The 26880-nt window shown below is 34.4% G+C and overlaps 4 protein-coding genes, 1 non-coding gene and 3 pseudogenes across 8 annotated transcripts; 3 read left to right on the top strand and 5 right to left on the bottom strand.

Annotated features, from left to right (window-relative positions):
- The first annotated feature begins 4233 nt into the window (after window positions 1-4233).
- Cand8 (Protein of unknown function, transmembrane-40) lies at window positions 4234-6303 on the top strand. Its single transcript, NM_122603.2, has 6 exons — window positions 4234-4569; window positions 5013-5204; window positions 5366-5528; window positions 5619-5721; window positions 5806-5887; window positions 5959-6303. Exons 1-6 carry the CDS (start codon window positions 4294-4296, stop codon window positions 6034-6036), a joined length of 894 nt encoding a protein of 297 aa, NP_198073.1. The 5' UTR covers window positions 4234-4293; the 3' UTR covers window positions 6037-6303.
- ACP5 (acyl carrier protein 5) lies at window positions 6156-7184 on the bottom strand (the record flags this gene model as incomplete). The annotated part of the gene is made up of 4 exons (NM_122602.2): window positions 6156-6508; window positions 6586-6708; window positions 6793-6912; window positions 7137-7184. The coding sequence occupies 4 exons, from the start codon at window positions 7182-7184 to the stop codon at window positions 6380-6382; spliced, it is 420 nt and encodes a 139-aa protein (NP_198072.1). The 3' UTR covers window positions 6156-6379.
- Window positions 7185-7204: 20 nt separating this feature from the next.
- Window positions 7205-10449, top strand: AT5G27190 (annotated as a pseudogene; the record flags this gene model as incomplete). The annotated part of the gene is made up of 1 exon: window positions 7205-10449.
- A 743-nt stretch (window positions 10450-11192) lies between these two features.
- On the top strand, window positions 11193-11606 carry AT5G27180 (annotated as a pseudogene; the record flags this gene model as incomplete). The annotated part of the gene is made up of 1 exon: window positions 11193-11606.
- A 350-nt stretch (window positions 11607-11956) lies between these two features.
- Window positions 11957-12362, bottom strand: AT5G27170 (uncharacterized protein; the record flags this gene model as incomplete). Its single annotated transcript, NM_122599.1, has 2 exons — window positions 11957-12202; window positions 12297-12362. 2 exons carry the CDS (start codon window positions 12360-12362, stop codon window positions 11957-11959), a joined length of 312 nt encoding a protein of 103 aa, NP_198069.1.
- A 165-nt stretch (window positions 12363-12527) lies between these two features.
- AT5G27160 lies at window positions 12528-15773 on the bottom strand (annotated as a pseudogene; the record flags this gene model as incomplete). Its single annotated transcript has 6 exons — window positions 12528-12743; window positions 12819-13553; window positions 13640-13783; window positions 13885-14622; window positions 14926-15015; window positions 15588-15773.
- An 822-nt stretch (window positions 15774-16595) lies between these two features.
- Window positions 16596-18038, bottom strand: AT5G00480. Its single transcript, NR_144158.1, has 2 exons — window positions 17830-18038; window positions 16596-17153 (listed from the first exon to the last, which is right to left on the bottom strand). It is a non-coding gene; the product is annotated as an uncharacterized misc_RNA (transcript).
- A 2736-nt stretch (window positions 18039-20774) lies between these two features.
- Window positions 20775-25069, bottom strand: NHX1 (Na+/H+ exchanger 1). Its single transcript, NM_122597.3, has 14 exons — window positions 24602-25069; window positions 23954-24258; window positions 23763-23881; window positions 23244-23341; window positions 23073-23132; window positions 22939-22985; window positions 22652-22846; window positions 22516-22562; window positions 22359-22425; window positions 22172-22272; window positions 21842-22082; window positions 21691-21753; window positions 21526-21609; window positions 20775-21432 (listed from the first exon to the last, which is right to left on the bottom strand). The coding sequence occupies exons 2-14, from the start codon at window positions 24116-24118 to the stop codon at window positions 21103-21105; spliced, it is 1617 nt and encodes a 538-aa protein (NP_198067.1). The 5' UTR covers window positions 24119-24258; window positions 24602-25069; the 3' UTR covers window positions 20775-21102.
- Between the last annotated feature and the right edge of the window lie 1811 nt (window positions 25070-26880).

Genomic DNA, 26880 nt, shown 5'->3' with positions numbered 1-26880 from the left:
CAACGGTGTGTCTTCCTTATTTCGCAGCTTTTGACAGAGACTTGTTTTCAATTTTCGTTAAATTAATATCTTTATTTAATTACTGGCGAAAATGTGGTTAAAACACAGATAAATCTCTGCTTAAATTCGTTCGGTTCCAATTTTAACTACCAAATCTTTGCTAATCATTACTATTTCGTTTAATATAGTAATTTAGAAAACTAATTATTTTGTTCTCTTGGAGTCTAAGTAAAAAAAACATAGTATTACTTTTTGTTCTGACATGTCATATGGGATAACATGCTTTGTCTTTCTGAATGTCAAATCAAGAGCATTATGTCAATGTTCAACATTTAGCTTTCAAGTTTGAATCAATTATGAATTTGTCTTTTTTGGATGATATTTTTTGGATTTTGCCTTCTTTAGAATAGTTTGTGGATTTTGTCCTTTTTCTCGTTACAAAAATGTGATTTAACATACCTTTTATTCGTTATGTTTGGGTTTACTCAGTTATTTTTAGGATTTAATATTTTATATAAAATATATATTTTTACAAAAAAATCTTAAATACAAACATTTTTAAAAATAATATATCCGTCAAATTTTAGTAAAATACCTATTTCAAAATATTTCGAAAAAAAATGGCGACATCAACAACAATCCCTTCAAATTTTTCTTTGTTTTCAATTATATATCAACAAAACAAAAGTTCAAAGTAGAGACTAATGAGTAATAGTTGCAAATAGTTCTTTGTCAAAAAAAAAAATGCAAATAGTTATGGTTTTGATTGGTACACACAATAACGCCCATAACCACTAAAGTTAACTTTTATTTTGTACTGTTACATCTTTTCTAATCATTTATGGCTTACCATTTTTCTATACTGCTAAAAGAACCACTTTTAGTTGTTCATTGAAGTTGATTTTCATTCCTAAGATACGATTGAAATACACTAAGATGGAAGAGAAACACTAAGACCATAAAGAAAACGAAATAACATAAAAATATGTACAAGAAAATGCAAGCAGAGTGATTGATATATATTAACAAATTCACGAGCATAGGGGTTCTCTCCTAGTTACGCATAAATTCACGTCTAACTTGTCGTTTATCATACTTAAGGTGGCAATTTATTTACAATGCCTTACAAATAGATATAGTTTTCAATTAACTCTTTATTTTCTTAACTATTATCTGATAGTTACCGTAAAAGAAACACCATTGATGCAATCAATTCAAAGTTACAATTCGAATTTTGATGATGGAGAGGAGACTAAACTAATATATTCTAGATGTTTGATCTGGAGAAATTATCTAACTTAATTTAATGGTATTTTTGACAAAAATAAATAAATAAAAAATATGAAGAGATTATGAATTAACCAAAAAATCTAAGTAAAAAATATAGAAGTTAGTTTTTTGGGATAATCTTTACCAACGATCCATCTTGTTATATAAAATGAAAAATTGTATAGCGATACATCAAAAATGCCAAATTGGAATCAATGGAGGACCTGGAGGTGATTAAATCATCACAAATGCCAAATTGTGGAAGTGATGAAGATTTAAGAAACGAAAAGTAATTGCTCAGAAAAAAATGAGAGTAGATGTTATTAGCAAAAATAATGTTTGCCCAAAGGATCCAAATATTTAACAAGTTGAAAGTACTATAAGTTTTGATCAAAATGAGATTCTTTGCATACATTTTGATCAAAATGAGACTTCTCTACTATGAATTAGTTTTCAAGCCCTTAAGCTTTGATAGATAAACATGTATGTCTTGTTCAAGCATATGGTTCTTGCTGTTAAAAAAGTGAGATTCTTATTGGCTCTGAATTTGATATGGATAGGAGAAAGCAATGGAATATGTTGCTAGCTAATTCCAACTCTTTTTTTTCCTCAAACATATAATACATCGAAATATTTCTATTTTTGTCAACAACACCAAAATATTTCTAGTCTAAAGAGTTTTTATTATGAGTACATGCAGTAAATGAACATATGTTGGTTATTTATTTGCAAAAATGACAGATAACAAATTAGTAAAGAAGTTTATTTATTATCACATTTTTTTTTAAGTAGTAAATAATGTACTATCATTCACTCCATGAAAAAAAAAAAAAATCATTCACGTCGTGTTTCTCTTTTTCACAAATATCATCTTAAAAATTGATTTAATAACATAATATCATACTATGTATTTAAATCAGTTACAAAAATTATTACTTGTTTATGGTTTTACTACTGCAATTTTTTTTGACACACCATTCACATGAAAAAAGAAATGAAAAATGAAAAGGGAATGAAAAATTTTGCTTGGAGAATGTGCCAAATCATTTACATGAAAACTGAAAACTCACGAGACATATCTTTTACATGAAAAAATGAAAACTGAAAATTGAAAAAGACAGACAAAAAATGTTAGCTTGGCAGGATGTGCCAAATCCTTTTCATTGAAAACTTAAGTACCAAGAACATATCACGTGGATGTAATTGACCTGTTTGAGATTTAAGTCAATTATTGGATGATTTTGTTTGCTTTTACTTTTGGAACAAAAAAAGTCTTCTACCACTTGGTTCACATGCACAACTCAGTTGTGAGTCTTGTGACTCGTTAATATATAAGCCGGTTCTTAAAACATAGAACGAAAAAAAAGAGGAGAATGTCTTGTAAAAGGAAACAACAATCAAAGATGCATAATCATGTGATCCATGTTCAACGAAGAGAAACCATTTTGATCGAGACATCTCTTTCGTCCACATATAGCTAAATAGACCTTAATAAGAAGATGACACATCAACTTCCCTTGAATCCATTCATGTAAAACACCATTATCGCACAAGACCAAAACTCTTTATCTCGTTAAATTTATGGTTACTACATGAATCTTCTTACCTCACATATCATGAAGCTCATATGAATGTGTTAAGACTCGCAGACACTATGTTGGATGTAAAAGATGCCGTTGGAGATACATTTGTACGGCTAATAGCTCCAAAGTCCAACCACGAAGAAACTCGTAGATGGTTACCGGGGTAGAGAATTGTGCTTTCTTTGTGAAAAAGGTTATCCCAAAGAAGAGGAGTTTTTTCTTACAAAACAGTATGCAATCACATATTCCATGTTACTTGCATCTCAAGTCACTTGTTGCGTACTCCTCAATGTCTTGTTTACTCCGCAGAATTGCTACCAGTCAACATCCGACCCCTACTGTTCAAGGCTTGATTTAGCATGTTACAAAAATATTTATTCACTGTTGTATATCCAAGTTTTGATTTCATTGTTTTTTTTTAATATAAATATAATTAGCAGCTATAGTATATGAAGTGAATTTAACAACTATAACATGTGTATAAATCTGAGATTTCAAATATCAGCTACAGTAGAAACTCTATAAATGAATAATATTGGGATCATGAAATTTTATTAATTTATAGTGATATTAATTTATCCTATAAATTAATAAATATTATTTTATAGGATAAATTAATATTTATCAATTTATAGAAATATTTAAGCAAAATACAACACTATTTTCTTTCAAAATAGAATAAATGTCAATAGACAACTCGAATATCTAGGTGCAAATGAAGCATACTTAAAAATTCAGAGTTTTTAGAAGAAATTATGATTTCTGTCTATAATGTTGGTGAAGAACTTGAAGACGATAATGTGAAACTTTCTGAAATAGTGACACGTAAGGAAGCAATTATCGCGTCTAGAACTCTTCATAACTTTTGTATGTATATCGAAAAGACAACACCAAGAGTTTTTGATGCAATAAAAAAAATTAGAGATGAACTTCAAAGAGATTCAAATTTTAAGAAAAGACAAATATAACGAAAGTCATATTATACTAGATTATTTTTAAAAGTATGTTTAAGATTAGTAATTATTAATTTATGATATTACTGGACCATATTTTGACATAGAGATTTCAAGAAAATTATTATCTTATTATCTTATCGATTTTGGTCAATTTTTACATTGGTCCGAATTGGAACCGACATAATATATTAATTTATCATATTTATTAATTTATCGAATATTAATTTATAGAGTTTCTACTGTAATTTCAATTTAAGTGGTTGAGGGTCTTTTTAAGACAATAATTAGTTAGTGGTTTCTCGGAAAACTGTTGAGAAGAAGAGGTCCTTCGTTTAATTTACATTAAGGTCCAAAACTATCTTATATTTACTAATTTCAACCTCAATGTTTGGATTTGGTCAGAAACCAAATTTATTAGGTTTCCAAAATCCAGTTTCGCTCCTCCTTGCTCTAGCTCTGTTATCTGATTCGTAACCATTGATGAAATGCGAGTTCTCGACGAAATTGCAGAGTCACCATTTCTGATTTCACCGCTAAACCCTAATTCGACAGCCAATGGATATAGATGGGTCGATAAGTGCCATGGATTCTTACATAACACGGTTCTCGTTGCGGCTTCTCTCTTCTTCGTCGCTTACTTAGCTTACGAAGCGAAGAAGAGTCTGTCTAAACTCTCGAATCGGAGATCTTATATCATGATTGCTTATTATGGTTGTCTTTGGCTTGTTAGCTTGCTCAATCTTGCTTGGTGCTGTCTCCAGGTTTGTTAATAAAATATCACAACTTTGATTGAATTACAAAGATTTTTTTAAGAAAGATCAAAACTTTGATTGAATGATGAGTATTTTAAGACTATTTCTAGGTTCTGTGAAACTCAAATTAGAAACTTTTTGGTCATAAGGTTAGGAATGAAATCATAGTATTTAGTGTTTCTGGATAGGTTATTGAGTAATGAATGAATGTTTCAGAAAGATGACAACTTTGTTGATGAATGAGCATATTAAAGACTATTCTAGGTTGGTGAAACTTGAATTTGGTCAGAAGTAAGTATTTAATGTTACTGTATTGGTATAAGATGTGGGTTGTTAGGAAGATCATAATTGTAATCACGGTTTATGGAAATGAGCTAGTGATCCTTGTATCTATTTACATATTCCTAGGTTAGCTTTTGATTTGATTATCATGTTTCCGGATTTGATTATAGGGTTGGGAATGTACTCCTGGGAAAGAAGTTGTTTGGAATCTGTTAACTTTGTTCACAACATCTGGAATGTTGTTTCTGGAAGTAAGCTTGGTGGCTTTTCTCTTCCAAGGAAACTATGCAAGCGGTGCAGAAGCATTAACTAGAACGTTCCTAATCTCGGGTTTTATTGTTGCTCTTGATTTGCTTCTCAAGGTATCTCTACTTTGTCTACTCTTATACCTTCTCATTTCTGAACAAATCTTAGATATGGTGAAATGACAAGTTTAGGATCTTCCTTTTGCTTTTGCCAAACTTTCTGATATGAATTAGGCCTTACCATTTCTGTAGTCCTTACGGGTTTTACCTTCATTCAGGCAATTTTTCTCTTTGGATTTGGAGTGCCATTGTTTATTGACAACAATGAAAATGGAAAAACGTTCAAATGGGGCTTATGGATCATTCATAAGCTTCTACTCACTGGCGTTTATGGGATGGTGTTCTTGATGTACAACTCTAGGTGGAGAGAAAAATTGCCTGGTAAGTTGATCAGACGCTTCTATCTTCCCATAATAGCCTCCACTGGTTTCTTTCTATTTATCATCATTCATGTCTTCTTGTTTCTAACAGCAAGGCCTGCATTCTACAACTACATAATCATCATGTTCGCCTTATACAGCCTTTACCTAGTTGCATCTGCGTTTACCGCAAACAACGCGCATTTTGGTTTCTGGTAACTCTTATCTGAAACCATCCCAACAGAGAATATTGTCTTATGTTCAGCTTGTATCTGCCTTTTAACTCAAAATACTTGCAGGTTATATGGGATCATGAGTGTTTGCTACCACGCATTATACCTTCCTCTTCTTTACATAACGTTCCTCGCAGACTTTTTCCAGGTAATCATCATCATTCATCTTCTCTCACTGACTCTCTCACTCTCTCTAAAATGCAAATGGGTTTGCTGCAGGAAGAAGATTTGAACTTGGAGAATGTATACTACTCAGAGATGAAGGATGCTGGATTTTTCGACTCTGATTGGGAATAGGACTAGGGTAACAAACATCTTCCTCATTTTCTCAATCTGTAAATACACGTTGGGTAGGATCTCCTAGAAGTCATGGCTGCTTTTTCCGGCTTTGGCGGGTTACATTTTAGGGTCTAGTCTTTTGTATGTCTGTACTTTTTCCTCATGTTTCTTTCTCTTTTATAAATCCAAAATGTCTTGTGAATCTCTTTGTTCCTTAAGCTGATAATCTAAAAGAAAGTTTTGTAGTAGTCTAAAGATTGACATAATAAACCACTAGGGCAAATTAAGACATACAACAAAGCATGACACAATTGAGCAAACGGCAATAACAAAAGACAAAAGCCTTTGGTTGTTTCCTTAACTAAGCAGTCTTCTCTTGGACGAGTTCTTCAATGAGTTCAGCAGCCTGTTGGACTGTTGCAATCTCCTTTGCTCTCTCTTCCGCCATTGTTATCCCGAACTCTTCCTCCAAACCCATCACTATCTCAACCTGCAAAAAGAAAGCAGAATTTGTTGATGATGATGTCCAATGAGCTCTGAGATACAATACAATGAGATGATATTTACCGTGTCGAGAGAATCAGCTCCAAGCTCGGTAAATTTAGTTCCGGCAGTGACTTTTTGATCATCGGTGAGCGACAATTGCTTCTTGACAATCTCAGACACTTTCTCTACTGTCTCTTGCTTGACCTTAAACCACATATATACCACATTACCAAATATATTCAAACAGCCTCAAGAAAGTCGAAGAAATATAGAGTTAAATCAACATACTGCACAAGAAACTGCGAGACGAGCAGGCATCAAACGTCGTAGGCTGAAGGAGAGATTATTAGTCTTTTCATTGTTGAAAATCGTAGCCTGTTTGTTGAGACAGAACCTTGTTGTTGTAGCCTGTTTTCACCATGCATTAACAACGACAAAGAAAGCAATGAGGATAGTTTTTCTACAACCATAGCTAAGGGATTTGTGTTGCAAATGTATGATCATAAAAATCAAGATGTTATGAACTCTTTATTGATAGTATCAAAATATGGTTATCGAGGCAAATGATAAATCGATATTAACGAGCAAATTAATGTATCGTTAGCAAAAAGGAGGAGAAGAGAGAGATGTACCGAGAAAGGAGCTTGCATGGAGATGGAGGAGCAGAAACTTGTCGCCATTATCGATCTGATCGAGAGAGATGGCGGATTGTTCAAGGAGCGTGAATTACTATTTTGTAGCTGATGGCAAACACTGCTGGGATTTATGTATTTATAGAGCCACGTTCTATTCTGCCATCATTTTGGAAAATCTATTCTAAGTACCATCCATTTATTCTGAGTACCACTCGACCATGCGTAATTACATCTTAATGAATAACTGAGGGAGAATTCAAAATAAAGAGTAAATCATTTAGTAAAAAAAAAAATAGAAAAACGGTCGTTGCTCCCGCGATTCTCTCCGACGACTTCGGACGTGATTTTTTCCGACTTCGTCGCCGGCGACTTGAGCTCCGATTTCGCCGGCGATTTGAGCTCTAATTTCACCGGCGAGTTAGCTTCCGATATCGTCGTAGCTTCCAAGCCGATAATCTGCTCCCAAAGTGAGCTTCCTCTTCAACGGCAAAAGTAAATCCGATCTCGTTTTGATTTGTAGATTAATGTGAATTTCTTGTTGGAGTTAGTTGTTCATAACATAAAATTGTTGTATTGTTCATTCTGGGCTGTTTTATCGTTTTGAATCAGAGAATTTAGTGAGTATTCAATCGAAATTTACGATTTGTGAAACCCAGAATTGACGAACTGGGACAAATGGTAAAACTGAGATATAATAGTATAAGCGGTACAAGTGTTTTATTGAGATACAATATGACAGGTGGTACAAATGGTATTAGTGAGTTATAATATAGGTACAATTATGTCTACATCTGAATGATTACGTAATTATGTTTTTATAATTTATTTGTAATTACAGGAGACGATGAAGAACAAGCACACATTCATACAATTTGACAATGGGTATTATTCAGAATAGCATGAGTGGATTTCAAACAATTCTTTAAGCGGTGTATTGTTGAGGACGTCAAAGGTAACATACTCTATGTTAGTAGAAAAGATATGCAAGAAGATTGGAATAGATGAAACCTCAAGGAAGGTGAAATTGAGTTATATTCTATGCACATCTCAGAGAGAGACATCTATTGTAGATGATGATGACTTTTTAGGTTATCTAACGGTAGTGAATGCTAAGGGAATTAGACCAGCTTTGAACGTGGAGGTAGTAAATAAAGAATCTGAGAGGGTGGAACAAAATTCAAGGGTAGAGAGAAGAAGTTCAGTTGGTATTAATTATGAGGAGTTGAATGCATTTGATGTGGAGAATGGTGGAGTAGTGACAATTTTTAGAGGAGAAGATGCAGGAGGTAATTGTGTTAATGCTGAACCGATTATTGAAGAGGCTAATAGTGTAGAAGAGGCTATTGAGAATGCGGATAGCCGGGTTTTTGAAGAGGCTATGGAGAATGTAGTTATTGAAGATAGGGAGCATGTGGATAGCCGGATGGATGTTGCTGAAGATAATGGTGTTGATGGTAGAATTGAGTATTATGAGCTTCCATGTGTTGGTGAAGGAAGTCAGAGTAGTGAGAAAAGTCAGAGTGTTACGGAATGGGAAGATGGAACGGAGATTGAATTGCATCAAGAATTTGTTTCTAAGGAGGCCGTGCAAGATTTGGTTAACAGAGCTGCAAATAAGTATTGTTTTGCGACTACAACTATAGCGTCAGATCCACAGCGACTCATGTTACGATGTCGGCAATCTAAAACAACAGGTTGTCGATGGTATTTACGATGTGCAAAAGTAAAGAGTTCAGATTGTTTTAGTGTTAGAGTTCACAGGAAGATGCACACATGCAAGCGGTCTGATAAGAACTCAGGCAATTGTAAACATACCGGCACACCACGATTAATCGCGTCTATTTTGTATGAGGATTATCGAGGTGAGTTTCAAACTCCACCACCTAAAAGCATAATGAGTATTGCTCGGGGAAGAATGGGTTTGCATTGCTCGTATGCTACCGCATGGAGAGGGAAAAGATAACACGTTAGTGATGTGCGTGGTAGTCCTGAAAAAAGCTACACCGACTTGTACTCTTATCTGCACGTATTAAAGGAGGTGAATCCCGGGACAATATCATATGTGGAAGTGGATGCACAACAAAAGTTCAAGTACTTATTCGTTGCTTTGGGTGCTTGCATTGAAGGGTTCAAAGTTATGAGGAAAGTTGTTATTGTGGATGCCACTTTTCTTAAGACCGTATACGGCGGTATGCTAGTTTTCGCAACAGCCCAAGATCCTAATCATCACAATTATATCATTGCGTCTGCTGTAATTGATAGGGAGAACGATGCTAGTTGGTCGTGGTTCTTTAACAAGCTGAAAACAGTTATACCAGATGTACCAGGTTTGGTTTTTGTGAGTGATAGACATCAGAGCATCATCAAATCAATTATGCAAGTGTTTCCAAACGCGAGACATGGCCATTGTGTTTGGCATTTGTCTCAAAACGTTAAAGTACGAGTGAAAACTGAGAAGGAAGAAGCGGCGGCTAACTTCATTGCATGCGCACATGTTTATACTCAGTTTGAGTTCACGAGAGAGTATGCTCGATTTAGGAGAAGATTTCCTAATGTCGGTCCGTATTTGGATCGATGGGCTCCTGTGGAAAATTGGGCTATGTGCTATTTTGAAGGGGATAGGTATAACATAGACACGAGCAATGCGTGTGAATCATTGAACAGTACGTTTGAGCGTGCAAGGAAATACTTCCTTTTACCTTTGCTTGATGCGATAATTGAGAAAATTTCAGAATGGTTTAACAAACATAGGAAGGAGTCTGTTAAATATTCTAAAACAAGGGGTCTTGTGCCGGTTGTGGAGAACGAAATACACTCCTTATGCCCAATTGCGAAAACGATGCCGGTGACCGAGCTTAACAGCTTCGAACGTCAATACAGCGTCATTGGTGAAGGTGGTATTTCTTATTATGTTGACTTGCTAAGGAAAACTTGTTCTTGCCGACGTTTTGATGTTGACAAGTACCCGTGTGTACATGCGATTGCCGCTGCCCGAAACTTTGTGGGGACCGAATGGATATTAGATGGTCTCGAAATGGAAGACCTAACTTCGCATTATTACCATATGAATACGTGGATATTGGCATACCATAGAACCATTTATCCAGTCCCGCATTCATCAGTTTGGATTATTCCTGATGAGATAAGACAATTGATATTCTTACCGCCGGATACCACAACTAAACCGGGGAGAAATCAAGAAACCCGGTTTCCATCAACAGGGGAACGTCGTCGAAAGAGGACTAACAACAAGTTTCAGCCTGGGATTAATAACAACGCGTGGTTGCAGCCCGAGGAGTCCGCTTCATAATTAAATGTGTATTTTGTGTTGTGTTGTTATGTCTGTACCGTGTACTTGTACTATCATCAATTCAGAAAACACTTCTTACATTATATGGTATGCATTGTATCATGTTGGACCATCTTGATATAAACATGGCAAAACGCATATATTTGGAAACTTATATAACTAAATCATGATATCTTATTATTAAACATATTATATCATCTGTCCAACTAAAAGTTAATTCTCTTAATGAAGTCCAACTCTAAATACTAAAACTTCCACAAAGTACAAATAAATTGAGTACGGGACAACTGAATAACTTATGGCACAACTATGGCTAATGCGCAGTATTTTGTCTGGGCCCGCATTCCACTTTTATAACCATAATAACTATTGTGTGTTCACACTATGCGTTCACACTATGTGTTCACACTATGTGTTTCAATTTCAATTCAAAAAAATCTTTCTCATCTCATTAAGTACAAACTTTTTTCTCTCTCTCTCTTTATTTCTCTCTCTCTCTCTCTCCTTTCTTCTCTCGAAAAGTTTTCTTCTCTCCTTCTCTCTTCTCTGACGACGACCTCCGCCGACGAACAACACAACGAACCTCCGCCGACGAACCACACGACGAACCTCCGCCGACGCCGAATCTTCCGCATCAGCCGCCTTGTCCAAGTTCATTGGTAAGTTTCGGATTTGATAGAAAATAAATTAGGGTTTTGATTTTTCCCCTTTTGATTTTCATGTGTTTGGCTATGTAGCAAATAATGCCGCTTAGTTATTCGTCACCTTCTTCATCAGAGGAACGATCCGATGATCCTTCCAAGTACGATGGTGATTTTGGTGTTCCCCAAATCTGTTTTTGTGGTAAACAGCTTGAGCTTGTAGAGCGTCTTATTGGCGATCAAAAGAAGACATTTCTCAAATGTCCGATGAGTGGTCAAGATGATAATTATCACGTAGACAAGGGTTGGGATCTTGCAGTTCACGAGCAGTGCTTTTGCATCGACAAACGATTTGGCGAGCACAGGGAATTGATTCAAAACGCATTCAAATTTGGAGGTGATAGTAATCGTCTCCAGATTAACCAAATCCATGCTGAAATTGAGGACCTCAAACACCGCTTGGACAAGAAAGATGCAGAGATCGCAAGGCTTATGGATGCACTTGGAAAGAAGTAAAATGATTTAATTGACATTGTGAATTCCTATGTTGCAACAAGTATGTTAAAGTTTGAAACTATGTTGAATTCCTAAGATTTCTAGAGTCATTTGCACCTTTTTAACTTGTTTTGAAGTAATTTGTACCTCTTTCGGAAGTGAGTTGTACCTGAAACTGAGGCTGGCGAGCTGAAACTGAAGCTGAAACTAAAATACACGAGTTAAAGTATAAGATGCGAGGTTTAAGCTCGCTCTTTCGGAAGTGAGTTGTACCTCTCTATAAACTACTTGTACCTCTTTTTTGAACTCATTTGTACTTGTTTTGACGAGCTGAAACTAATGGTCTGAAATACGAGTTGAGACTGAAGCTGTCAGATCGACGAGCTTAAAACTGAAGGTGTCTGAAAGACGAGATGAAACTGATGCTGAAACTGAAGCTGTCTGATTGACGAGCTGAAACTGAGGCTGTCTGACTGACCAGCTAAAACTGAAGCTGTCTGATTGACGAGCTGAAACTGAGGCTGGCGAGCTGAAACTGAAGCTGTCTGATTGACGAGCTGAAGCTGAGGCTGTCTGACTGACGAGCTAAAACTGAAGCTAGAAAGCTGAAACTGAAGCTGTGTAAAATACACGAGGAGTTAAAGTATAAGATGCGAGGTTTAAGCTCGCTCTTTCGGAAGTGAGTTGTACCTCTCTAGAAACTACTTGTACCTCTTTTTTGAACTCACTTGTACTTGTTTTGAACTCATTTGTACTTGTTTTGACCTCATTTGTCATTGTTTTGATTTGTTAGTTGTACCTCTTTTAGAATTGAGTTGTACCTAACTATAAACTACGTGTACCTTTTGTTTTGAACATCATCCTAAATGCCATAAATACCATAAAAACAAGATCAACCATCCTAAATACATAAGTAAATCGTTCCCACAAAAACACAAGTCTTCAAGACATTTTTCTCATCCCTCTCCTTCTCTCCGCGGTATAAGGTGGCTTTTGGAATCTCGATGGATTTATCTTACGCTTCTTTTTGACACCTTCATCCTCGTCCTCAGGATCCTCGTCTCTTTTCTTCTTCGCATTCTTCTTGTCGTTGCACTTTCCCTTTCCCTTCCTCCCTTTCTTCTTCGTTTCCTTCTTCCCTTTCAACTTGAACATCACCTTCAAAAGAAAAGACAACCATTCATAACCAACAAACATCATATATTAAAAAGATCAAAGATTGACAAAACAAACCATACCGATTGGAACATGCGGAACATAAAGAACCATGGCAGAACTCGGATCATCGGGCTCAACAAACTCGGGCACAAAACCCTCAGGTTCAACAAACTCGGGCACAAAACCCTCAGGCTCAACACCATCGGTCTCAACATCATCGGGCTCAACAAACTCGGGCACAAAACCCTCAAGTTCAACAAACTCGGGCACAAAACCCTCAGGCTCAACACCATCGGTCTCAACATCATGGGTCTCCACACCACCGGTCTCAACACCATCGGTCTCAACACCATCGGTCTCAACAGCCTCGGGCTCATTCTTACCACCATCTTCCTTCTCCTTATTCACATCGGAATGGACCTTCTTCTCAAATGGAGGCACACTCTCACCGGCTTGTCTCCTTTCAATGGTCACAAGCCTTTCATTGTGTTTCGCCAACATCGCCATCACTCTCTTAAAGCCTTCATCAATAGCTTCCTTCAAAGAGCAAGAGCTACTGCTGCCCGGAACATCCGGAACATGTCTCTGAACATTCTCTTCCTCCATTTGCTCGCCGCCGCTTCGGGCCCGGACATCCGCTTCAAACATATCCTTCCAGAAGATTCTCTTCCTCTCTTTGATCAAACGGTTTCTCCAGCTATCGACAACCGGATCAACAAACCCTATCCCATCATCAACATGATCACCATCTACAATCCGCCTCAACAAATCTTTCTCCTCGTAATCCGGTTCCAAAACGCTAGAGATAACCTATACAAATTCACACATCAAAAATAATCATATTCTAGCTCATAGATAACTGGGACAACTCTAGAGATAACTGGGACAACTCGTACCTTTACACTTCCAAGCTCCTCGTTTATCTCTTCCAACGAGAACCCTTTCATGAGACTACTAGAGAATTTGGCCTTACACATTCTCGGACACTCATTCTCGAACCTTACAGGGTCTCTAAACTTTTGTCCCAAATGTGGAATAGCCTCAAAAGGCAAAATCTACACATTCAAAGTAAAAGTCACATTAGTATTATTTTTTAAGTCTACTAATGCATCTTATAATGGATATTACTCTAAATTGTTACCTCTAATGGAAGAATAAATCCGGAGAAACAAGTCTGCAATTTTGCTTTCCCTTTCATCGATTTCATTACCGACTTGATACCTTCCATACATCCATCAAATGTGAAACGACCCCATGGAAATGTCTCACATGCACGCACATCATCAACAATCTTCAGAAAGAATTTGTCAATGTTTCCATCAGCCTTTGACTTGGCCGCGATCACCTTGCACAAAAAAAGCAAGATAGCCAACTTCTTCCTATCCGTCTTCTTCTTTTCTCCACATTTCTTCAATTCATCCAACTTTTTCTCAACATCAACGATCTTAATCCCAGATACCTTCTTAAAGATCTTTTTGGCAAACTTCAAATCTGCATCCACGATCTTCATACTCGGCTGCAACTCCTCCGGGTAATCATGACAATCGAAACCACATAACAACGCATGCTCTTTAATGGAGTACCTAATAGGCACTCCATTAACCACAAACCAGCACTCCCTATCCATCTCTGTCTGTGCTGTGCGAAGCAAAAGCATCCACAAGCCTTGGGTCATGTGGTTTTTCTCCTCAGGCATGTGGAATACATGCCTAAACTGTGGATGCGCCTTGAACCATGGCAAATCTTCTTTAAACTCCTCCAAATACTTCACTATCTGCTGCACAGTGCATCTCGTCCCTATCTTACACGTCTTCACGTATTCGCTTGGACTAAAGAACATCCTCTCTGGCTGCATAGGTTGTTCTTCATCATCAAGTTCCTGAAATTTCATACACAAACATACAATTAATATTCTGCTGTACTACTTGTACTAGTTATCTCATAACAACATTATCAACTTTCTCAGAATTGAAACTATACGTATTAAATTCATGCACCAATCATACAATTAAATTAATGCACCAATCAAACAAACCAATGTATGATCACGTTAACGTATAAATCCATGCACCAATCACATAAGTTGAAACTATACTATTAAGTTGTCCTAAGTGTTTTCTAGTTGTCCCTATACACTACTTTCAATGGATATTCAAACAAAATCTTCAGAAATTAATGTTACCTCAGGGTTTTCTTCTTCCCTTTCTTTTTCCTCTTCTTGAGGGTTTTCTTCCATCCCATGAGATGACATTGGTTCATCATCATCAATTTCCTGAAAATTCATACACAACCATAAAATTAATATTTTTCGTTATCTCATACCAACATTATAAACTTTTCTCAGAATCCAATTTTCTAATGCAAATCAATGTATGATTGATCACGTATAAATCCATGCATGCACCAATCAAACAAACCAATACTATTAAGTTGTACTCATTGTTTTCTAGTTGTCCCTACACAATACTTTCAATATTCAAACACAATTTACAGAAATAACCATTTACCTCAGATTCTTCTTCTTCTTCCCTTTATTTTTCCTCTTCTTGAGGGTTTTCTTCCATCCCGTGAGATGGCATTGGTTCATCATCATCAATTTCCTGAAAATTCATACACAACCATAAAATTAATATTTCGCTGTACTACTTGTACTAGTTATCTCAGAACAACATTATCAACTTTTCTCAGAATTCAATTTTCTAATGCAACCCAATGTATGATTAATCACGTATATCCATGCACCAATTTCACAGACCTATACTATTAACTTGTACTCATTGTTTTCTAGTTGTCCCTAAACACTACATCAATATTCACACAAAATTTTCATAAATTTGTATATACCTCAGAAATCTTTTCTTCTTCCGGTTCGTTAAGGTTTTCCGGAGGCTCTTGTTCACAGTTTTCGTCTTCAAATTTGTTTTCCTCGGCTGCAACTTCTTCACGGTTCATATCCGCTTCACGGATGATCGTGACCCTCCTGTCTTCACTTTCACTCGAACTAGGAGTGACTAACCTTACACGACCCATGATTACCTTGCAAAAACACTCAACAATCAAGGAAACCGTTCAAATCAACCCAACGAAAACCAATTCTAATGTTTCAAATCAAAAACCGAACCAAATCAAAAATCAAAAACCGTTCCAATCTACACTTACAATTTGGAACGCCGGCGGTTTGGAACGACGACGGAACTGCAACGGAACTGTAACGGATGTGTGGAGTCGCGACGTTCGGTTTTGACGGCGGAACTAAAACGGTTGTGTGGAGTCGCGACGTTCGGTTAGGTAACGGGATCCAGGTAACGGCGGTGAATTACTCGGAAATGAGAAAGAGAGGGGCTCGTTGTGGAGTGTGGAGTCGCCGGAGAAAAGAAAAAGACGATGTTAGGATTTTGAAATCGCTGGAGACGGAACGCGTTTGGTGCGGAGGGAGCGGAGTCGACGACGGAAGTGAGAAATCAATTTTTTTACTTAGGTTAAAAAATTTTAATTTTGGGGAAAATCCATTTAGAATGGGTTGGATCCGGTTCAACCCGTGGATCTGCGGTTGGGTTATGTAAATAATCTGAAAACATAAGGTTATTTGGTAATCTCTCTCTGTTTTGGTATTTAAAAATAAATCAAAAAGAAATTCTTTTTTTTTGGGTGGCAGAATAGAATTTTTTTTTTCGAATCATGGCAGAATAGAAATTCTTCCGTATTTATAAGGTGGTCCAGTTTGAAACGACACCGTTTTGAGAGATCATTAATCTAATGACTGGGTACATATTTGGGCTATTGTAGGGCTGATTCGCTGATCACGTGTTAGCCCAACTAAATATGCTTTTTTTTTTTTTTTTTTTTGTCGACCAAATTTTCATTAAGTAAAGCCCAAAAGGTAGTACAGAAGGTTAGTCTAGTGGATACAACGAAAATAAAAACGGCCCATTTAAACCATAATTAAACACAAATTATGATTAACAAAATAACAACACGTGTATAGGACGTGTCTCCGCCTAACTACGTGTCGAGGATTGTAGCACCGCCGTCAAGAGCTCGCCGGACATCGCCAAATCTTCAATTAGCCGCCGCTAATCAATCCTGGATCGATGTGTATCGGCCTGCCTTCTGTCCGATCTCGAATCCAACCCAAAAAAGCATCGAATCTACCGGATTGAGAGATCATCATAGCTTCAAAAAATTTCTGTCAAAAACCAAATCCGGGGAAGCTCCACCACCGTCTATACCCATCTTGATGTAGATCTGAATCCAAGTTGCTCTTGCGTCTAGAGCAAAGGAAGCGATGAAGATATTACTCCTCGATCAGTTGGAGAAAACAGAGAAATCTTTGAAGAAAAGCCGGTGAGAACGAAAATGGAGTAAGATCGAATTCCGCTAAAGCGAGAGGAGAACCGGATGAAACCGATAGAAGGATCCTACTGTGAATCGAAATTTATTGATCTCAAAGATGAGAATATATATAATCCGGATTACACCGGAAACAAAAGAATTCATATGATAAACCAAACATGCGAAATTAGCAATTTTCCTAAATCTTTAAAAGATATTACTTTTCAGGTATACATCAACAAACTTATATCATATGATAAAAATGATGCATTAAGTTCCAAAAAGGGGCGGAGGCGGAGGGATTGACATTGTTTGATTCGAAGGGTTGGAGATAACATAGAAAATAAAATATTAAAAAAAAATTGATACAAAAGATGAGATTTTTGTTAATAACAGAGAATATAGAACTGAATGGTGAGACTGCAACTCTGCTTTTCTCATTATTTGTGAGGCGTTAAATAGCCAAAACTCAAATACAACTGCCTCCTACTTTCTCGGAGGACTTTGACACGATGAAACAAACAACAACTCAATTACTCCTACAATCAAGCATCTTATTCCCACTACTAAGACTCAGTCTAATGACTAAGTCCAACGACACTAACAATTTTTGCATCGTTGTATTGAATCATATCGTCATGCGAACAACAATCATAATTTTGGTTATTGATGTTGCAATATTGGCGACATCATATTTTGCAGATGATAATAATGATCTCTAATGAATCTCTTTTATTATTGTTTATCAGACTAGAAAAGATTTTGATATGTTTTGCATTCAAGACAATTATTAAATGATGTAGAAGAATTTGACAAATATCTTCGAAGATTTTGTTATTCAAACTTCACATGTATTGATAGAAAAAAAAACATGAAATTGACGAGTACAAGGAAACCGACAATGGAATCAAAGAAGCATTGAGATAGTTTAGAGAGGTGAACGAAAAAGATGAAGAAAGACAAAGAGATAGAGATCACGAAAGAGAGAGAAGAATAAATAAAAGATTTGTTGAGAAAATTTAGGGGATAATAAATCAAAGAAAAGAAAAAAAGTAAGAAAATTTTGATACCAAGAATATGAGATTTTGAAAGAAATAAAAATGTATTTTCTCTATTGTTGCTATTGATGTTACAATATTGGCGACATCATATTTTGCCGCTACTAATAATGATCTCTCATGAATCCTCTTTATTATGGTTTACGTTTTTCTCATATCAGATTAGAAAAGATTTTGCTATGTTTTTGCAAACTCTCATTCAAGAGAATATAAAATTGTTTAAAAGAACTTTAGAAAAAAAATCGAAGGTTTTGTTATTCGAATTTTACATATGATGACAAAAAAAAATAACATGAAAATAGAGCTTGTATGGTTGAGGTTTAACTTATAACATATATATTATTAATGAAATAAGATGAAATAGCAAACATTTTTTTTCCTCTAGAACATATAATTACACCATCATTGTACAAAAGATGACAATATATTTGATAACTCTCATAACTTCCAAGTCGAGGTATTCCAATTTCAATTCACGTCATTTTCTCTCGTCGACTAATCACCAAAAAAAAACATAAAAGTTAATATGGCTTTCTCCTTGGCAACTAACAATTATTCTATTAAAAATAAATTTCAAGACCTACCAAACTTTTATTGCATTAGGTTCACTTAATATTTCTTTTGACAAAACTAAAACACTCAAGAAATTGGTTCACTTATTCTTTAAAATTTAGAACAATGAAATAAATTTCACAATTTAATATGGTAGTCTCCCTTGCAACAAATATATCCTACTATATTATTTGGGAAGTACATTTTAAATGTAACCTTAATTTTTGTAAGTAATTACATAGGTATGCCATTAGAAATAAAATTTTAAAGAGTAAATTAATTTATCTTTTTAAGGATAAAAAAGTCAAATACTAAATTAATTAATTAAATTTAATTAATTAAATTTAAAAAACGAAATAAATTATTATTTTCCAAAAATAATAACCAATCAAAATCAACATATAACATTTGATATCTAAATTTTAATTAATTTGATTTAATTAAAAAAACGAAATACATTATTAATTTCCAAAAAAATAACAAATTAAAATCAACAAACTATATCTGATATCTAAATTATCATATTAATTTTTTATTAATTATTATAGTTCACTTCTCATCTTTATATGATTTTATTTTTGCGGGAAAATAATATCATCATTATAAAAAAATAATTAGAGTTATTTCGCATATGCCACAATTTGAATTTTTAAAAACAAATATAAACTGTTCAATACATGAAAAAATATTATAACGGGTGAAAAATAGATTTAAGAAAACTTTCTACTGAGTAACGGGTCATAATTAGAAATATTTATATTCAATTCCATACATATTATATTGAAAATTTATAATCTTATATACAACAATAATTAATAACATATTAGATGTGATTCAATTTTTAATAAAAGCTTGAAAATCCTAAAATTGACGGGTTTAGATCGATATTAATACAAGATGGAATACTACAGGTGAAACTCTTAAATTAACAATAATCAAACTACAAGTGTATAATCTTAAACACTAAACAATATAGATAATATCAACAAAACATATACATGAACTCACAGTTACTATACATATAAAATAAAATAAAATAATATCATATATTTTAAAATCATCTTTACGATAAAAGATTTTAGTTTAACTAAAATATAAGCCTACCTGCGGTATACTGCAGCTTAATATCTAGATTATAGGGCTTATTGGATTTAAAGACGGATCATCAAAGATTTCCTAAACTGAAGCAAAATATACTGAATATTCAAATATCTATCTGTTACCAAATTATAAACAAATAAGTTAATTTAATATTTTATATACGAAATCAATTAAATCTTAATCACATAAAAATTAGCACAAAAAAGTATTCAACAATTAAAAAATTATCAAATCTCTGTGTTATATAAGTTTTGATACTATATTCGAATAATGTAATATACCTTTTCAATTTGTATTCTTTAACTAATTTAAGCTAACTAATATATTTGCTAATCTTATACCTATCAAAACCGACTATCGTTTCTTATCTATATATACATTTTTGCAGCCATTTTTTGAAATAAATCTTGTAGTTGAGACTTATTTACAATGGCTGCCACTGAATTTTAATGTTTGTTTTTGATAATTAAAAAGAAAATCTTCGAATTAAATATTTGACATTTAACAATCTTCCCAAAATCTCTCCACATTAACTACACGATTATTTACTAAAATAATACTTCTAAAATATTTAATATCATTTAATTACTACAAAATTATCATTTTTGATATTGCTTTTCTCCATAACTATAACAATTCGATTATAATCATCAAAGCGAAGAGATATAATCTGATAGCATTTAATTACTACAAAATTACAAAATATTTAGACAATGATTCATAAACATATCATAAATAAGATCAACATTAATAAAATAAATGGTTTTCTTTTTTACAGGACGGGTTTGGCAGGATGTTACTTAATAACATTTGTAAACTATAAAATAAAATTATTTTATAAATAGATACAATTTGTAAACTTTTATATATACTAACTTTAAAAAATAAATTGTTCCCGCGGTATACCGCGGGTTAAAATCTAGTTAGATTATAAGTTTCAAGACCTACCAAATTTTGATATCATTAGCCATTAGGTTCACTAAATTTTTGTTTTGACATAAAGAAATAATTCTTTATTAATATTTTTGTCCGAAATCGAACCAAACCGTACCAATCCGATCCTCAAGTTCGAAGCAAAAACCAAATTCAAAACATAAACAAATGTGTAGTTTGTGTTACAACAAAACAAATATGAATATAATTACATACATCAATCAAACACTTCAAAGTTGCCATGTTTTGCTTTCTGCTCTCAAAACGTTAGGACAGATTTCTGTCCTCACAAACAATATTACAAATGGATAATTTACACAAAAGCATAATTTGAATCACCCTTTTCTACCAAAAAAAATCAAAGCTTTTCTTCCACGTTACCCTCAAGCCTTACTAAGATCAGGAGGGTTTCTCTCAGTTGGAGAACCTGGAACAAAGGGTACAAAGCCACGACCTCCAAAGACGGGTCGCATGAAGGAGTCATCAAATTGTCTCCAGTAGTAATGCACGGTTCGAGTGGGCCGTGTCAAGAAGCCACGTATACTGTCAGGCCGAGGCACATTGTGGTTCCCTGAAGGCTCAATGAACGAGTCTTGGTCCAACAAAGGGATATGTATGGATTTTGGGGTGTTGTCATCAGATAACATGCTCGTGGTGGCGTTCTGGTGCGGTAATAGGTAGCTTATGAGTGGTTTGGTCAGCATACCAAACACCTGAAAACAAGGTTCAAGAGAATCTATTAACCAAATGTCCAATTCAATTAAGAAATATTATGTAACTCATTTGATCATCCAGAGATTTCTTACCACTGTGCTAAAAAGACAGACAGTTATCGTACTCGTGATCATGATTGCATTCCCGCGTACATCTGTGTGCCCGGCCCTTGTAAACTACAATAGAAACAAGTGTTAAATGATGATTTGTGTCATTTGAAGCTTCATAGAGAGTATTTAAAGACATTCTTTTTATACCTTGTTGTATGCAAGAGCCATAGATACAGCACCTCTCATGAGACCAGACCACCAAATCACAACCTAAAGAATGGGAAAAAATGATAGATATAAATAGCTGAAATCCAGAAGAATTATTGAATCTATTAGTACCAAGTAGAATGATACATACCTGCATGTTAAAGTTGATTTTCTCGCTTTGATTCTTCTTGGCTAAGTTAGATAGAAACGATAACGGAAAGACGAACGCTGCTCTTCCAACCATGACCAGACCCATTAGGATTGAGCTCACTGCGATCGATGTTCCCGGTGTGTCACTCACGGATCTCCACTTGTCAATGTCCAAGGCATCCATTCCAACATACAAGAAAATAAATGTCTCCGCAAGAAATGACAAAGTTGCAAAGGTATGCCTGTTTCATCGAAAAAAATCATAAGATAATCATTGGGAGGTAGAAAGTGTTAATCTCAGCAAAAGGCGGAGAAACTAAAGTTTGCATACTTTGTTGTTATTCTTGAGCTCTCCGTTACATTGTGCCATGTGTAATGGGACATCACAATACCACAGAAAAACACAGTGAGGATACCGCTCAAGTCGAAAAGCTGCAACCAAATTAATATAACATCAATATAATTTGTGTTTGAATGCAACTGAATGAATATGTTCGTGTTATTTAAAAGAATCTAACCTCAGCAAGCATATAAGAAAGATACGCCATAAGCATCATAAGGGCAACCTCTCGGTCAGTTGAGTGCCTGTGACAATTAATGTGAGGCCATCTACGTTAGACCAAACAGGAAACAACTTAAAGAAAACAAGTCACATATATGACGTTAAATATGTACCTTCCAAAGTATAGCTTCTTGATAACATACGCACTTATCAGACCGGTCTGCAAGATGAATAACAAAGATGTGAACACCAGAGCGTGCATATAGCAGCTACAAGAAAGAATGGCAGGGAAGAAAACAATGGACTTACTGCAGCACCAAGCAAGGTACTTAGGAGAAACAAATACAAGAAGTTTCCAAGAAGATGAAAAGCAGCTTCGTGGTTTAGGTGAGTGAGATCAAAGCTCTGAATCGCGTTGAAGACCACAACTGACGTTGCATCATTCACAACACCCTCTCCGAATACAAGACTGTAAAGCAAAGGTGTCTCGTCTTGATTCAGAACCTATATCACAACACAACAGGAACAGAAACTTTCGGTCCACTATGTTTCAGGGTTTGTAAGTAATTTAAGTCATGTTGGAGAAAACACATTACCTGCAGTGTACATACTGAATCTGTTGCAGCAAATATGGCACCAATAGCTGAGATTCAAACACCAAAAACAAATCAAGTCTCCCGATTAAGTAAAGCAATAGGAACCAAAAAGAAGCCATTAGTTCAGGCCTTACCAAGATAATCACCCAAGTCAAAGGTTCCAATGTCCAACTTCTTAAAGAACTGTGTTACACCTGTTTCAAGAACCACCAGAAAATCAGTAGAGATATACAAAACTATCTCGACCTAATCCAAAAAGCCGCATTCAGCGGTGTTTCAGCCAATCGTAAAGCGAAGTAACCTACCTAGAGATATGATTGTGCAAGAAATAATAGTCCCAACAGCACCAAAAAGCATAATAGTCACGAAATTGCGGAAAAACTGCTTCTTTTTTACTTGAAACCTGAAATAGACAACAACAAATCTGAGAAAGATCCATGACAAAGACAAATCCAGGACCACACTTACTTGCACGTGTATAAATCTAACTACTTCAAAAAAAGACATCATGCCCTCTTTTCTTTATAACAATCACAAGTACTAGAAAAAGTTGATGTATGACAGGTATTTATAGAAGTAGAGCTTAAGCTTACTAATCAACATCTTTAAAGCGTTGTACTAACTTTATCACCTAGAATCACATAATGCATACTTTTCAAAACTAAGTTTTTTCTTTCAATCTGTTTTATGTAACTTTTGTAGGTAAAACCCGTGCAACTAAACGTATCATATAGCATGAGACCCTACCAAACTAAGTCCTACATTAAAAGATATATCCCAACATAGAGGAAAAGGCTCAAATGGATGTAAAAAAAAAGACTGACCCTGCATTGAATATAATGGGTGGCAAAAGATATATGAAGAAAAGATCTTCACTAAAGACGAGAAGATGCGAGCTTTTTCCTTTACTAATCAACAAAATGGTAACACCAGTGCCTAGCCCCTGCAACCAAATAGCTCAAATGTCATTCAAGTTGGAACTCAGTAATTACTCTTTTCAATTGAGTGAACTTACAATCAACAAGGCGGTGATGGATTCGTTCATCCATCTATTCTCTTCCAAAAGATGACCAAGAACAATACAAGCACAAAGAAGTGCAACAAAGAGATTCAACGCAACCACAGAAGCGTGATCAGATGTCGATAACGAAGGCAGTTTCGACACTAGAGAATCCAACATTGTTATCTTCTTCTAGATCCAACAAACTTCCTCTTTCCAGATTTGATCCAAGAACATGAACAACTATTCAGATTTTGGATCAGCAAAATCTGGAAAAAAAAGTCTCTTTTATCTTTCCGTGCTGTCCACTGAAACCATTCCTGTTTTCAAGAAAACAGAGCTGAGACTAAACAGTGAAGCTGTGTAATGTATAGCATGAATCAGCTTTGACTATAAAAAACACACAAAAAGTGAATCCAAATCTGAGACTTTTGATACAAACAACAAAAAGCACAAATCCCACAAAAGGCTAATATTATTAAATGATGACAACATAAAACCAAATTCTCAAAATTTCCTATTTTTGGTAATAGCACAATATGAAATTAGGTCGGAACTTTAATAACCCAGATTTCAAATATCTCCCAACAACAAACAACAAACACAAAAACTTCAAATGAAAAAAAAAAAAAAAATTGGTGGATCTGATCTGAATTGCTTTACCTTGAACAACTTCTGGGTAATCTAAATATCTTCAGTCTGATTTACAAAAGAGCCCAGAAGATCAAAATTCAAAATTTTGGAAGCTTCGAAAGCTAAAACCTGAGATTCTTCTTCTTCTTCGTCTACGAGGAACGAAACAGAGAGGCGAATTCGAAAATTGAAGGAATTGGGGAAGAAAAAAAAGGAGAAAATTACGGGACTGAGGAAATTATACGAAATTTCGATTTTTTACTGGAAATAGAGAGAGACGTGTACGGTCCCTTTTTAAGAGAGAGGGAGATAGAGAAGAGAGAAGATTCCAATTTCTAAACACAGTAGAGAGAGAAATATAAGTTACGAATAGGAGAGAGATAGAGTGTATGTATTATTCTCTGTTGTGTAAATGAAAGTACAAATGGCGAATTTATAGCCGTTGATTTAAAGTTACTATCTGAGATCTGAACAGTTTAGTGTTTGGATTTATTGTGGAACTTATCGTAGACGATAAAACCTGACTGTACTAAGATTCATGATTTATCTATTTGATTTGTCGAGTACTTTTGGTTTTGAAGACAACAAGTTTTTTTTGGGTCACCGTTTTATTTATTTTTTTGGAATTTTCTTCACCTTGATGCTGAACTTTTTTAAAATTCATAAAAAACCTAAATACATAGTGAAACTCTGATGCAGTAAAAGAAAATATTATATGGATGAATTTGTGTAGACGAAATTATTTATAAAAAAAAAGCGTTAATGGCAAACTCAATGAACCAAAACAAAAAAAAACAAAATTTTATCATGATTTCACCTTTATTTTTGGTATCATTTCTTCTAATTTTATTAGAGATATACATTTTAGGATATATATATATATATATATATATATATGAAAATGGCAATGAATTTTTTTATACAAGGTTACTATTTTCCTTATCCTTTATCAAAAAAGGTTAATTTCTCATAAGATAAATTAGGTTATAGGGATCAAAATCTCACAGAAAGCAACAATGATTTAAACTTGACCAAGCGTTGTTACCTCAATTGGTAAAGATCCTAGGCGAAACTTAGAGGTCGTTAGTTCGAGTGATGTTTGGGACGAAACTAATATTACATGTTGTGGTTTCAGGCCTGAAGGGATTACGGGTTTCGGCCCAGAACCTCCTGATATTCCGAAAAAAAAAAAAAAAAAAAAAAAAACTTAAATATAAAACTATATTTCATTCTATTAATTGTTAATTAGTTTAGATAATAACAACTCATGAAATCATTAGATTAGTGCCGGTCTGCCGGATATGCTCCTAGCTAAGTCTATGTCATAACATATAGAATCGACTAGTTAATTATCGTGGTTCTACCATTTATAGTTTACCAGATCATACTGTATGCTTGAAAATTGATAATCTTTCGGAAATGAATTTGTTTTGAATATTCTCAAAAACGTGTTCATCTTAGTACCATATCTTTTTGTCATCAAAATGGTTACGGATCTTCTAGCGTTTAATCACCCTATTTGTTTTTTTGTAATATCATTGTTTTTGTTTTTGTCAACAACAAATATTAACATGTGAATTTATATTTTAGTAATAATATAATAACTATATTAGCAAAAACTATTACCCTACATATTTTGGTATTTTGTAATGTTGTTATTTTATTATTAAAAAATGTTTTTATTTTATTAAAATTTGAGAAGGATCAATTATTGAGTTATTGTTTATTCAATCTACGTGAGGATCTGAATCTAATTAATCATACAAACTCCAAAGTCTGTCCACGTCGTAGAAATTGTTTTAAAAAGCCCATCAAAATCTTTACAAAATAAAAAGTTTCGTTAAAATTGGATTACTATTTCAACATACAAAGTTTTCAAGTATTTAACGTGCAATTTAGTGCCAACCAAGAAAGATAATCTATTATTCTATTACATAGAAAAAGGATAATATTAACATATTTTACATACCGCCGACGAGACTCATAATTTAGATAAATGTTGTTATGTAATTGTTCTTACAAACAAATTGTTTTTATTATCACGGTTATGAAAATTAAATAAATTGTCTCATGGCTTTTCAAATATTTAAAAGGTCATGTCAAATAAAGTAGGGCCAAATTTCATATAGAGCTATCCACTTATTTTGGAATTAAAGATTAGGTACAAAAATGCATCACCTACAATCTACGGATCCAAATTATATATCATCACGATTCCCAAATTTACCTATTCACGACAATATAGTTGTTCTAACTATAGTTATATATATCTATATATATATATATATATGTATTTTGTAAGTAAAAAT

This window comes from Arabidopsis thaliana, chromosome 5 (genome assembly GCF_000001735.4).
Source record: "Arabidopsis thaliana chromosome 5, partial sequence".
NCBI classification, from domain to species: Eukaryota; Viridiplantae; Streptophyta; class Magnoliopsida; order Brassicales; family Brassicaceae; genus Arabidopsis; species Arabidopsis thaliana.
The sequence above is the reverse complement of the archived record's forward strand: the minus strand, read 5'-3'. Positions and strand labels throughout refer to the sequence as shown.